General features: G+C 35.2%; 1 protein-coding gene across 1 annotated transcript in view; it reads right to left on the reverse strand.

Moving 5' to 3' along the window:
- Nucleotides 1–15,967, reverse strand: part of LOC138305862 (centrosomal protein POC5-like) — a 29,002-nt gene extending 13,035 nt beyond the window's left edge. The window contains exons 1-5 of the mRNA XM_069246125.1: nt 15,843–15,967; nt 13,105–13,185; nt 7,562–7,700; nt 3,407–3,574; nt 3,104–3,276 (exon numbers count right to left, since the gene is read on the reverse strand). Of these exons, the coding sequence (XP_069102226.1) occupies nt 3,104–3,276; nt 3,407–3,574; nt 7,562–7,700; nt 13,105–13,182 (558 nt within the window). The 5' untranslated portion in view covers nt 13,183–13,185; nt 15,843–15,967. The remainder of the gene's footprint in view (nt 1–3,103; nt 3,277–3,406; nt 3,575–7,561; nt 7,701–13,104; nt 13,186–15,842) is intronic.
- Nucleotides 15,968–16,026: the final 59 nt, after the last annotated feature.

Below are 16,026 nucleotides of genomic sequence, written 5' to 3' on the forward strand. Positions count from 1 at the left end.
TACAAATGTGTCAAATACACATAATGTAACAAATGTGTCAAATACACACAATGTAACAAATGTGTCAAATACATGTAATGTAACAAATGTGTCAAATACACACAATGTAACAAATGTGTCAAATACACATAACATAATGTAACAAATGTGTCAAATACATGTAATGTAACAAATGTGTCAAATACACATAATGTAACAAATGTGTCAAATACACATGTAACAAATGTGTCAAATACACATAATGTAACAAATGTGTCAAATACACATGTAATGTAACAAATGCGTCAAATACACTCAATGTAACAAATGTGTCAAATACACATAATGTAACAAATGTGTCAAATACACATAATGTAACAAATGTGTCAAATACACATAATGTAACAAATGTGTCAAATACACATAATGTAACAAATGTGTCAAATACATGTAATGTAACAAATGTGTCAAATACACATAATGTAACAAATGTGTCAAATACACATAATGTAACAAATGTGTCAAATACACATAATGTAACAAATGTGTCAAATACACATAATGTAACAAATGTGTCAAATACACATAATGTAACAAATGTGTCAAATACACACAATGTAACAAATGTAACAAATGTGTCAAATACATGTAATGTAACAAATGTGTCAAATACACATAATGTAACAAATGTGTCAAATACACATAATGTAACAAATGTGTCAAATACATGTAATGTAACAAATGTGTCAAATACACATAATGTAACAAATGTGTCAAATACACATAATGTAACAAATGTGTCAAATACACATAATGTAACAAATGTGTCAAATACATGTAATGTAACAAATGTGTCAAATACACATAATGTAACAAATGTGTCAAATACACATAATGTAACAAATGTGTCAAATACACATAATGTAACAAATGTGTCAAATACACATAATGTAACAAATGTGTCAAATACACATAATGTAACAAATGTGTCAAATACACATAATGTAACAAATGTGTCAAATACACATAATGTAACAAATGTGTCAAATACACATAATGTAACAAATGTGTCAAATACACATAATGTAACAAATGTGTCAAATACACATAATGTAACAAATGTGTCAAATACACATAATGTAACAAATGTGTCAAATACACATAATGTAACAAATGTGTCAAATACACATAATGTAACAAATGTGTCAAATACACATAATGTAACAAATGTGTCAAATACACATAATGTAACAAATGTGTCAAATACACATAATGTAACAAATGTGTCAAATACACATAATGTAACAAATGTGTCAAATACACATAATGTAACAAATGTGTCAAATACACATAATGTAACAAATGTGTCAAATACACATAATGTAACAAATGTGTCAAATACACATAATGTAACAAATGTGTCAAATACACATAATGTAACAAATGTGTCTAATACACATAATGTAACAAATGTGTCAAATACACATAATGTAACAAATGTGTCAAATACACATAATGTAACAAATGTGTCAAATACACATAATGTAACAAATGTGTCAAATACACATAATGTAACAAATGTGTCAAATACACATAATGTAACAAATGTGTCAAATACACATAATGTAACAAATGTGTCAAATACACATAATGTAACAAATGTGTCAAATACACATAATGTAACAAATGCGTCAAATACACTCAATATAACAAATGTGTCAAATACACATAATGTAACAAATGTGTCAAATACACATAATGTAACAAATGTGTCAAATACACATAATGTAACAAATGTGTCAAATACACATAATGTAACAAATGTGTCAAATACACATAATGTAACAAATGTGTCAAATACACATAATGTAACAAATGTGTCAAATACACATAATGTAACAAATGTGTCAATTTACACACAATGTAACAAATGTGTCAAATACACATAATGTAACAAATGTGTCAAATACACATAATGTAACAAATGTGTCAAATATACATAATGTAACAAATGTGTCAAAAATACATAATGTAACAAATGTGTCAAATACAATAATGTAACAAATGTGTCAAATACACATAATGTAACAAATGTGTCAAATACACATAATGTAACAAATGTGTCAAATACACATAATGTAACAAATGTGTCAAATACACATAATGTAACAAATGTGTCAAATACACATAATGTAACAAATGTGTCAAATACACATAATGTAACAAATGTGTCAAATACACATAATGTAACAAATGTGTCAAATACACATAATGTAACAAATGTGTCAAATACATGTAATGTAACAAATGTGTCAAATACATGTAATGTAACAAATGTGTCAAATACACACAATGTAACAAATGTGTCAAATACACATAATGTAACAAATGTGTCAAATACATGTAATGTAACAAATGTGTCAAATAAATACACACAATGTAACAAATGTGTCAAATACACATAATGTAACAAATGTGTCAAATACACATAATGTAACAAATGTGTCAAATACACATAATGTAACAAATGTGTCAAATACACATAATGTAACAAATGTGTCAAATACACATAATGTAACAAATGTGTCAAATACACATAATGTAACAAATGTGTCAAATACACATAATGTAACAAATGTGTCAAATACACACAATGTAACAAATGTGTGTCAAATACACATAATGTAACAAATGTGTCAAATACACATAATGTAACAAATGTGTCAAATACACACAATGTAACAAATGTGTCAAATACACATAATGTAACAAATGTGTCAAATACACATAATGTAACAAATGTGTCAAATACATGTAATGTAACAAATGTGTCAAATACACATAATGTAACAAATGTGTCAAATACACATAATGTAACAAATGTGTCAAATACACATAATGTAACAAATGTGTCAAATACACACAATGTAACAAAATGTGTCAAATACACATAATGTAACAAATGTGTAAAAATGTGTCTAATACACACAATGTAACAAATGTGTCAAATACACACAATGTAACAAATGTGTCAAATACACATAATGTAACAAATGTGTCAAATACACACAATATAACAAATGTGTTGATAGACTCCTAAGTGACATATAGATAAAGCTCTCACCAGGACATTCCTCTTTAGGTCCAGACACCACTGGTCCAGTAGATTCTCCATTTTATTGACGTCTGGGTCGACTGACGATGTATAGAAGTCCTCCCTACCTGACATATTGATTTCATGCATCACATTTTTCGCTGACGGTGTGAACAGACGATCTGGGACTCTCTCGGATTCCTCTGAAACATCCATGTTTTATGATTTTATTAAAAGCTCTTATCACAAACAACAAAGAAACACAATTTCACATAGAAATCAGTACCCGCCTCGAATCGGTGCTTGCGAGGTGAGTAACACTTAATTACCAACCTCGAGATTGTATGGTACTGGAGGAATCGCTGTCCTGGAGCTCAAGTTTACGCTGTATGGGACTCTGGCCAAAATCTGGTAGACCTCTTTCTCTGGTCACTTTGACAATCAGACTAGCTTCAGACTCGGCATCAGATCCGGCTTGTTCAATTCTATCTTCTACTGTAACTTCAGAGGGTTATATATATTACATCTTCTACTGTAACTTCATAGGGTTATAAATATGACATTATACTGTAACTACAGAGGGTTATATCTATTACATCTTACTGTAACTACAGAGGGTTATATCTATTACATCTTACTGTAACTACAGAGGGTTATATATCTATTACATCTAACTGTAACTACAGAGGGTTATATCTATTACATCTAACTGTAACTACAGAGGGTTATATCTATTACATCTTACTGTAACTACAGAGGGTTATATCTATTACATCTAACTGTAACTACAGAGGGTTATATCTATTACATCTTACTGTAACTACAGAGGGTTATATCTATTACATCTTCTACTGTAACTACAGAGGGTTATATCTATTACATCTTCTACTGTAACTTCATAGGGTTATAAATATGACATTATACTGTAACTACAGAGGGTTATATCTATTACATCTTACTGTAACTACAGAGGGTTATATATCTATTACATCTAACTGTAACTACAGAGGGTCATATCTATTACATCTAACTGTAACTACAGAGGGTTATATCTATTACATCTAACTGTAACTACAGAGGGTTATATCTATTACATCTTCTACTGTAACTACAGAGGGTTATATCTATTACATCTTCTACTGTAACTACAGAGGGTTATATTTATTACATCTTACTGTAACTACAGAGGGTAATATCTATTACATCTTACTGTAACTACAGAGGGTTATATCTATTACATCTTCTACTGTAACTACAGAGGGTTATATCTATTACATCTTCTACTGTAACTTCAGAGGGTTATATATCTATTACATCTTCTACTGTAACTACAGAGGGTTATATCTATTACATCTTACTGTAACTACAGAGGTTTATATCTATTACATCTTCTAACTTCAGAGGGTTATATCTATTACATCTTACTGTAACTACAGAGGGTTATATCTATTACATTTTACTGTAACTACAGAGGTTTATATCTATTACATCTTCTACTGTAACTACAGAGGGTTATATCTATTACATCTTCTACTGTAACTACAGAGGGTTATATATCTATTACATCTTCTACTGTAACTACAGAGGGTTATATCTATTACATCTTCTACTGTAACTACAGAGGGTTATATCTATTACATCTTCTACTGTAACTACAGAGGGTTATATCTATTACATCTTACTGTAACTACAGAGGGTTATATCTATTACATCTTACTGTAACTACAGAGGGTTATATCTATTACATCTTCTACTGTAACTACAGAGGGTTATATCTATTACATCTAACTGTAACTACAGAGGGTTATATCTATTACATCTTCTACTGTAACTACAGAGGGTTATATAGATTACATCTTCTACTGTAACTACAGAGGGTTATATCTATTACATCTTCTACTGTAACTACAGAGGGTTATATCTATTACATCTTACTGTAACTACAGAGGGTTATATCTATTACATCTTCTACTGTAACTACAGAGGGTTATATCTATTACATCTTACTGTAACTACAGAGGGTTATATATCTATTACATCTAACTGTAACTACAGAGGGTTATATATCTATTACATCTTACTGTAACTACAGAGGGTTATATCTATTACATCTTACTGTAACTACAGAGGGTTCTGTAACTACAGAGGGTTATATCTATTACATCTTACTGTAACTACAGAGGGTTATATCTATTACATCTTACTGTAACTACAAAGGGTTATATCTATTACATCTTACTGTAACTACAGAGAGTTATATCTATTACATCAATTACTGTAACTACAGAAGGTTATATCTATTACATCTTACTGTAACTACAGAGGGTTATATCTATTACATCTTACTGTAACTACAGAGGGTTATATCTATTACATATTACTGTAACTACAGAGGGTTATATCTATTACATATTACTGTAACTACAGAGGGTTATATCTATTACATCTTACTGTAACTACAGAGGGTTATATATCTATTACATCTTCTACTGTAACTACAGAGGGTTATATCTATTACATCTTACTGTAACTACAGAGGGTTATATCTATTACATCTTACTGTAACTACAGAGGGTTATATATCTATTACATCTTCTTACTGTAACTACAGAGGGTTATATCTATTACATCTTCTACTGTAACTACAGAGGGTTATATCTATTACATCATTTACTGTAACTACAGAGGGTTATATCTATTACATCAATTACTGTAACTACAGAGGGTTATATCTATTACATCTTACTGTAACTACAGAGAGGTTATATCTATTACATCTTACTGTAACTACAAAGGGTTATATCTATTACATCATTTACTGTAACTACAGAGGGTTATATCTATTACATCTCTACTGTAACTACAGAGGGTTATATCTATTACATATTCTACTGTAACTACAGAGGGTTATATCTATTACATCATTTACTGTAACTACAGAGGGTTATATTTATTACATCTTCTACTGTAACTACAGAGGGTTATTCTATTACGAGGTTTATATTTCTACTGTAACTACAGAGGGTTATATCTATTACATCATTTACTGTAACTACAGAGGGTTATATCTATTACATCTTACTGTAACTACAGAGGGTTATATCTATTACATCTTACTGTAACTACAGAGGGTTATATATCTATTACATCTTCTACTGTAACTACAGAGGGTTATATAGATTACATCTTCTACTGTAACTACAGAGGGTTATATCTATTACATCATTTACTGTAACTACAGAGGGTTATATCTATTACATCAATTACTGTAACTACAGAAGGTTATATCTATTACATCTTACTGTAACTACAGAGGGTTATATCTATTACATCTTACTGTAACTACAAAGGGTTATATCTATTACATATTACTGTAACTACAGAGGGTTATATCTATTACACCTTACTGTAACTACAGAGGGTTATATCTATTTCATATTCTACTGTAACTACAGAGGGTTATATCTATTTCATATTCTACTGTAACTACAGAGGGTTATATCTATTACATCATTTACTGTAACTACAGAGGGTTATATTTATTACATCTTCTACTGTAACTACAGAGGGTTATATCTATTACATATTCTACTGTAACTACAGAGGGTTATATCTATTACATCATTTACTGTAACTACAGAGGGTTATATCTATTACATCTTACTGTAACTACAGAGGGTTATATCTATTACATCTTACTGTAACTACAGAGGGTTATATCTATTACATCTTACTGTAACTACTGAGGGTTATATCTATTACATCTAACTGTAACTACAGAGGGTTATATATCTATTACATCTAACTGTAACTACAGAGGGTTATATCTATTACATCTTACTGTAACTACAGAGGGTTATATATTTTACATCTTAGGGTTATATATTTTACATCTTACTGTAACTACAGAGGGTTATATTTATTACATCTTCTACTGTAACTAGAGGGTTATATCTATTACATATTCTACTGTAACTACAGAGGGTTATATCTATTACACCATTTACTGTAACTACAGAGGGTTATATCTATTACATCTTACTGTAACTACAGAGGGTTATATCTATTACATCTTACTGTAACTACAGAGGGTTATATCTATTACATCTTACTGTAACTACAGAGGGTTATATCTATTACATCTTACTGTAACTACAGAGGGTTATATCTATTACATCTAACTGTAACTACAGAGGGTTATATATCTATTACATCTAACTGTAACTACAGAGGGTTATATCTATTACATCTTACTGTAACTACAGAGGGTTATATATTTTACATCTTACTGTAACTACAGAGGGTTACATATATATAACATCTTACTGTAACTACAAACATTGTTTATCTTTTGGTTGCCTATTAACACTGTCTACCTTTTGGTTACCTAGTAACACTGTTTACCTTTTGGTTACCTAGTAATACTGTTTACCTTTTGGTTGCCTAGTAACATTGTTTACCTTTTGGTTGCCTAGTAACACTGTTTACCTTTTGGTTGCCTAGTAACGGTGACTAGTGTCTCTGGTTGTGGGAAGGAGTCGCGAGGATCGACCAGGGTATGAGGAAGTTTGTTAGGATCATAACTCGGGACAACGACCGCATACTTCAGTAGTTCTTCATACTCCTCCTTTGAGAAAAACCAAACATTACATATAATAACTTGATAACATAATATCACAGGGTTCTGAAGGCTAAGGCCATTTACATAATATCACAGGGTTCTGAAGGCTAAGGCCAGTTACATAATATCACAGGGTTCTGAAGGCTAAGGCCAGTTACATAATATCACAGGGTTCTGAAGGCTAAGGCCAGTTACATAATATCACAGGGTTCTGAAGGCTAAGGCCAGTTACATAATATCACAGGGTTCTGAAGGCTAAGGCCAGTTACATAATATCACAGGGTTCTGAAGGCTAAGGCCAGTTACATAATATCACAGGGTTCTGAAGGCTAAGGCCAGTTACATAATATCACAGGGTTCTGAATGCTAAGGACAGTCAAGACATAACATACTCATGTATTCCACCTTTACATATTACAGAGATAGCTCCCTTGCAAATAGGTATTGATTGTGACGTCATTATCTTTTTAGGGCAATGCAGGTCATTTTCTCCAAAAAGTATGACAATAGGCTCGCAAACACGTGACATCACAATCAATACCTTCACACAAGGGCAGATAACTCTGTAATATGCAAATACAGAATTACTGTTCAATGAATATGTCAATGAATTTCTGAATTATTCACTGCATGTTGTTTAGGATTCCTGGATTTCAGTGAAAACTTAAATTTGTTTAACGAAAATAAACAACCCATTGAAATTGACTCACATCTGAATTTGTCATTAAGACACTTACAATGAGTCTAGTGGACACTGAGCTCGTCATTAAGACACTTACCACGAGTCTAGTGGACTCTGAGCTCGTCATCAAGACACTTACCATGGGTCTAGTGGACACTGAGCTAATCATTAAGACACCTACCATGAGTCTAGTGGACACAGAGCTTGTCATTAAGACACCTACCATGAGTTTAGTGGACACTGAGCTCATCATAAGATATTTACCATGAGTCAAGTGGACTCTGAGCTCGTCATTAAGACACTTACCATGAATCTAGTGGACACCGAGCTTGTCATTAAGACACCTACCATGAGTCTAGCGGACACAGAGCTTGTCATTAAGACACCTACCATGAGTTTAGTGGACACTGAGCTCATCATAAGATATTTACCATGAGTCAAGTGGACACTGAGCTTGTCATTGAGACACTTACAATGAGTCTAGTGGACACTGAGCTTGTCAATGAGACACTTACCATGAGTCTAGTGGACTCTTGAGCTCGTCATTAAGACATTTACAATGAGTCTAGTGGACACCGAGCTTGTCATTAAGACACCTACCATGAGTCTAGTGGACACTGAGCTTGTCATTAAGACACCTACCATGAGTCTAGTGGACACTAAACTCATCATTAAGACACTTACCACGAGTCTAGTGGACTCTGAGCTCGTCATTAAGACATTTACCACGAGTCTAGTGGACACTGAGCTTGTCATTAAGACACTTACCATGGGTCTAGTGGACACTGAGCTAATCATTAAGACACTTACCATGAGTCAAGTGGACACTGAGCTCCTCATTAAGAAACCTACCATGAGTCTAGTAGACACCTAGCTTGTCATTAAGACACCTACCATGAGTTTAGTGGACACTGAGCTCATCATAAGATATTTACCATGAGTCAAGTGGACACTGAGCTTGTCATTGAGACACCTACCATGAGTCTAGTGGACACTGAGCTTGTCATTAAGACACTTACCATGAGTCTAGTGGATACTGAGCTCATCATTAAGACATTTACCATGAGTCAAGTGGACACTGAGCTTGTCATTGAGACACTTACAATGAGTCTAGTGGACACTGAGCTTGTCATTGAGACACTTACCATGAGTCTAGTGGACTCTTGAGTTCGTCATTAAAACATATACAATGAGTCTAGTGGACACCGAGCTTGTCATTAAGACACCTACCATGAGTCTAGTGGACACTGAGCTTGTCATTAAGACACCTACCATGAGTTTAGTGGACACTAAACTCATCATTAAGACACTTACCACGAGTCTAGTGGACTCTGAGCTCGTCATTAAGACATTTACCACGAGTCTAGTGGACACTGAGCTTGTCATTAAGACACTTACCATGGGTCTAGTGGACACTGAGCTAATCATTAAGACACTTACCATGAGTCAAGTGGACACTGAGCTCCTCATTAAGAAACCTACCATGAGTCTAGTAGACACCTAGCTTGTCATTAAGACACCTACCATGAGTCCAGCAGACACTGAGCACGTCATTTAGATACTTACCATGAGTCTAGTGGACACTAAGCTTGTCATTAAGACAACTACCATGAGTCTAGTGGATACTGAGCTCATCATTAAGACACCTACCATGAGTCTAGTGGACACTAAGCTCATCATTAAGACACCTACCATGAGTCTAGTGGATACTGAGCTCATCATAAGACATTTACCATGAGTAAAGTGGACACTGAGCTTGTCATTAAGACACCTACCATCAGTCTAGTGGATACTGAGCTCATCATTAAGACACCTACCATGAGTCTAGTGGACACTGAGCTTGTCATTAAGAAACCTACCATGAGTCTAGTGGACACTGAGCTCATCATTAAGACATTTACAATGAGTCTAATGGACACTGAGTTTGTCATTAAGACACCTACCATGAGTCTAGTGGACACTGAGCTCCTCATTAAGACATTTACCATGAGTCTAGTGGACACTGAGCTTGTCATTAAGACACTTACCATGAGTCTAGTGGACACTGAGCTTGTCATTAAGACACCTACCATGAGTCTAGTGGACACTGAGCTCGTCATTAAGACACTTACCATGAGTCTAGTGGACACTGAGCTCATCATTAAGACACCTACCATGAGTCTAGTGGACACTGAGCTTGTCATTAAGACACCTGCCATGAGTCTAGTGGACACTGAGCTCATCATTAAGACACTTACCATGAGTCTAGTGGACACTGAGCTTGTCATTAAGACACCTACCATGAGTCTAGTGGATACTGAGCTCGTCATTACGACACCTACCATGAGTCTAGTAGACACTGAGCTCCTCATTAAGACACCTACCATGAGTCTAGTGGATACTGAGCTCGTCAGTACGACATCTACCATGAGTCTAGTGGACACTAAGCACCTCATTAAGACACTTACCAATGGGTCTAGTGGAAACTGAGCTCATCATTAAGACACTTACCATGAGTCTGGTGGACACTGAGCTTGTCATTAAGACACCTACCACGAGTCTAGTGGACACTGAGCTTGTCATTAAGACACCTACCATGAGTCTAGTGGATACTGAGCATGTCATTAAGACATTTACAATGAGTCTAGTGGACACTGAGCTTGTCATTAAGACACCTACCATGAGCCTAGTGGACACTGAGTTTGTCATTAAGACACCTACCATGTGTCTAGTGGACACTGAGCTCATCATAAGACATTTACCATGAGTCAAGTGGACACTGAGTTTGTCATTAAGACACTTACCATGAGTCTAGTGGACACTGAGCTTGTCATTAAGACACCTACCATGAGTCTAGTGGATACTGAGCTCATCATAAGACATTTACCATGTGGACACTGAGCTTGTCATTAAGACACTTACCATGAGTCTAGTGGACACTGAGCTTGTCATTAGAACACCTACCATGAGTCTAGTGGACACTGAGCTTGTCATTAAGACACCTGCCATGAGTCTAGTGGACACTGAGCTCATCATAAGACACTTACCATGAGTCAAGTGGACACTGAGCTTGTCATTAAGACACCTACCATGAGTCTAGTGGATACTGAGCTCGTCATTACGACACCTACCATGAGTCTAGTAGACACTGAGCTCCTCATTAAGACACCTACCATGAGTCTAGTGGATACTGAGCTCGTCAGTACGACATCTACCATGAGTCTAGTGGACACTAAGCACCTCATTAAGACACTTACCATGGGTCTAGTGGAAACTGAGCTCATCATTAAGACACTTACCATGAGTCTGGTGGACACTGAGCTTGTCATTAAGACACCTACCACGAGTCTAGTGGACACTGAGCTTGTCATTAAGACACCTACCATGAGTCTAGTGGATACTGAGCATGTCATTAAGACATTTACAATGAGTCTAGTGGACACTGAGCTTGTCATTAAGACACCTACCATGAGCCTAGTGGACACTGAGTTTGTCATTAAGACACCTACCATGTGTCTAGTGGACACTGAGCTCATCATAAGACATTTACCATGAGTCAAGTGGACACTGAGTTTGTCATTAAGACACTTACCATGAGTCTAGTGGACACTGAGCTTGTCATTAAGACACCTACCATGAGTCTAGTGGATACTGAGCTCATCATAAGACATTTACCATGTGGACACTGAGCTTGTCATTAAGACACTTACCATGAGTCTAGTGGACACTGAGCTTGTCATTAAGACACCTACCATGAGTCTAGTGGACACTGAACTAATAATATGACACTTACCATGAGTCAAGTGGACACTGAGCTTGTCATTAAGACACCTACCATGAGTCTAGTGGACAATAAGCTTGTCATTAAGACACTTAGCATGAGTCTAGTGGACACTGACCTCTAGTGGACACTGAGCTCCTAAATAAGACACCTACCATGAGTCTAGTGGACACTGAGCACCTCATTAAGACATTTACCATGGGTCTAGTGGATACTGAGCTCATCATTAAGACACTTACAATGAGTCTAGTGTACACCGAGCTTGTCATTAAGACACTTAGCATGAGTCTAGTGGACACTGAGCTCTAGTGGACACTGAGCTCCTAAATAAGACACCTACCATGAGTCTTGTGGACACTTAGCTCGTCATTAAGACACTTACCATGGGTCTATTGAAAACTGAGCTCTTCATTAAGACACTTACCATGAGTCTGGAGGACACTGAGCTTGTCATTAAGACACCTACCACGAGTCTAGTGGACACCGAGCTTGTCATTAAGACACCTACCACGAGTTAGTGGACACTTAGCTTATCATTAAGACACTTACCATGAGTCTAGTGGACACTGAGCTTGTCATTAAGACACCTACCATGAGCCTAGTGGACACTGAGTTTGTCATTAAGACACCTACCATGAGTCTAGTGGACACTGAGCTCATCATAAGACATTTACCATGAGTCTAGTGGACACTGAGCTCGTCATTAAGACACTTACCATGAGTCTAGTGGACACTGAGCTCATCATTAAGACACCTACCATGAGTCTAGTGGACACCGAGCTCGTCATTAAGACACTTACCATGAGTCTAGTGGACACTGAGCTCATCATTAAGACACTTACCATAAGTCTAGTGGACACCGAGCTTATCATTAAGACACCTACCATGAGTCTAGTGGACACTGAGCTCGTCATTAAGACACTTACCATGAGTCTAGTGGACACTGAGCTCATCATTAAGACACTTACCATGAGTCTAGTGGACACAGAGCTTCCGGGTGAGTCTGGTGGAGCATCAGGTAGACTTAATGAACCAGTAGAAGACATTTTCTGTAGATGAGAACAACAAGGCTATGTGTATGTATAATATGGGTCAAGGAAGTCAAGAGTTGTTTTCCAGATAGCACTGTATCCTTATAAATGTATGTCTGTACAATATGAATTACTTGAAGTAGTAAATATACATCGAAGGAGACCCACGGTTGATTGCACTACACTACGCTACACTTATCATCCGTGGGACAGCTCCATCTCAGATCACCGCTTCATTGATGTCACTCTATAAATAGCAACCAATCAACATAACTCTTTTAAGATGAGAACTCTTCAGTTTGGAGGGAAAATATTTATGGATATCGATGTTGCTTATGTACAGCTTCTGTGAAGCGTTTGTTACCTTCCAATCTCATTTGCTAAAAATTTGGCAGGAAAATCTGTCGGAGCCAATCAGATGGCACTTGACGAAAGCGGTACTCTGAGATGGAGCTGTCCCACGGGTGATAAGTGTAGCGTAGTGTAGTGCGATCACCCATGGGTCTCCGGCGATGTAAATATGGGGCAAAGAAATAATTCTATAAGTGTGGACAGAATATTGTAAAATTTTCAAGACAATTTGCCCCTTTGGCAAGACACAAAAAGAACAAATAAAATTACATATTCATGATCGGTCACAAAATAGTCACAAAAACATAAACAATGAACATACAGTCAAAATTGTTTTAAGAGACCTTCCAAAGGAGATTGAAAAATAGGTCACATATGACAGTTGGTCTCTTAATTGAATCACCCCTTTCGAAACAATTAAATACATGTATCAATGTATATTGTGGGACATGTTTTGACAGTTTTGTTGTACTAAAAACAGTCACAATAATAGGAAATTATTAAATATATAATATATCACATAATATAATACATCTTTTAATTATGTACAGTATTTAATTTTAGGCACTTTTATTTTTCAATTATCTATTTATTTTTTATTTATCTTTCTGTTTTTATTCATGAATAAGATTAAGAATTTCTAAAACAAATATTTGTTTAGGCCTACCACTTATATATCATAATTAGCTACAAAATTACAATGTATTTAAAAGCAGAAAAAAAAATAAAAATAATTTTTAATGTTTTTTTATATTTTCTTTCATCATTTTATTCATTTATTTCATAGATAAAAAAATGGAAAAAAAATAGTGTGAAAAAAATAATTTAAAAAAAATCCGGAAATCAGCTATTTCCGACTCCTCTGTTACTATCTCCCAAAATGGCTGCCATCATGCTTAGCTACACTGATACATTTTCAGTATTTCTACATTCATGTCGTTCTTTTGTGAGTAAATCATTGTTCATCATTATTTTAGTTGGTTTTGGAAGTGATTATTCTTGATTTTCATCACAAACATCGTGAATAAATAGCACATTTTCCTTGCAATATCCAGCTCAGACATGCAGACGGCTTCGGTCATCAGTACCGAAGCCGAGAGACTTCATGCATGAATAAGTGCTAATTTATGTCAAAGTGAACACCTTCTGTATATAACCAAGCCATATGGATAGCTCTTTTGTCTTGCCTTAATGGGGCTGGGTTGGAAGCCCTACAGGATAGTTAACTGGCTTGGCTTTATATATGAATAGAAGACAAATGCATGTGTGATTTGGGTCGTTAAATACAGAACATCGAGTGTCGTTGGATCCTAAAAGTATGGTCGCTTGTCGCATAAGACAGACGGTCGTTTAATACAGATAGATTATATAGTAATTTTCGCTGGGAGGAATAATTTAGGTCGTTTAAGACAGAAGGTCGCTGAATTCAGAAGGTCGCTAAGGCAATTTTGACTGTATATAGAACATACAAATAAAGCACAGGGAAAAGTATATGGCAATGCACATTTATTGTCGGAATGATCCCTTTGGTCAGTCACTATAATTAGTTGCAATAGATTAAGGATGATTATAAAGAGACCATCCAGCACGAAGAGCGAAGCACATCTAAGGTAACAGATACATGAAAATATAACAAAAAACACAATCTTCAAAATTCAATCCTACACGCTGACCGCTTCAGTTTGCGGCCGCCATTTTTTCATACATATGGGGAGGTTGTGCGTTGCTCCGGTACTGCTCTCCCCAGTAAATATATATTTAACTAATGCAAATGCATAACAGGAGTAATTAAACATTTCATATTATTTTTTAAATGATAATAATAAAACTTTGAAAATTTAAAGCTATGAAATGCAGTCAAAAAGAGTATTTGCGATATATATCATTTTACACTACATCACAGCACTGGAAATGGATACAAATTATGTATTTTGTGTTAATAAACCTAAATTAGGTGAATAGTATACGACTGTATGCCCATATTATTGCCCGGACTGCTCCGGTCTTTGTTTAGTAGGACCCCCCTGCTTATGCCTAAACAAACTACATGTATATTTTACCCATCCCGGCGCGTTATTTTATTAAAACGATATCAACAGACCCAGTTCAAACGAAAATAGTGTTTTGATACAATGATCGTTTCCTTGAATGCTTCAATAATTCGATACTGACATTACAGTGTGTACTGTACTGTATCTGACCAAGCAAGCTGCGACACGTTCGATTACAAATACATAACAGTTACGATTTCTTCTTCGTTACTATTGTTGTACAACGCGCCCACCACAGGAAGATTCTGAGAGCATATAATTGTCTGCACCTACCTTAATTAGGGCCTGTATAATTATGATCAATATATTAATGTATTCCACTCGCTATGTCTCTCTCAGCAAGGAGCTAGATGTCCGCCATCATGCATCATGTAAACAATATTCGAGTTCCGCTCCACGATGTAAACTTAATTTTGATTGGTTGAAAGAAACACGAAACATTTTATTTGATTGGACA

The sequence above is a fragment of the Argopecten irradians genome, chromosome 13, assembly GCF_041381155.1.
Source record: "Argopecten irradians isolate NY chromosome 13, Ai_NY, whole genome shotgun sequence".
Classification (NCBI taxonomy): domain Eukaryota; kingdom Metazoa; phylum Mollusca; class Bivalvia; order Pectinida; family Pectinidae; genus Argopecten; species Argopecten irradians.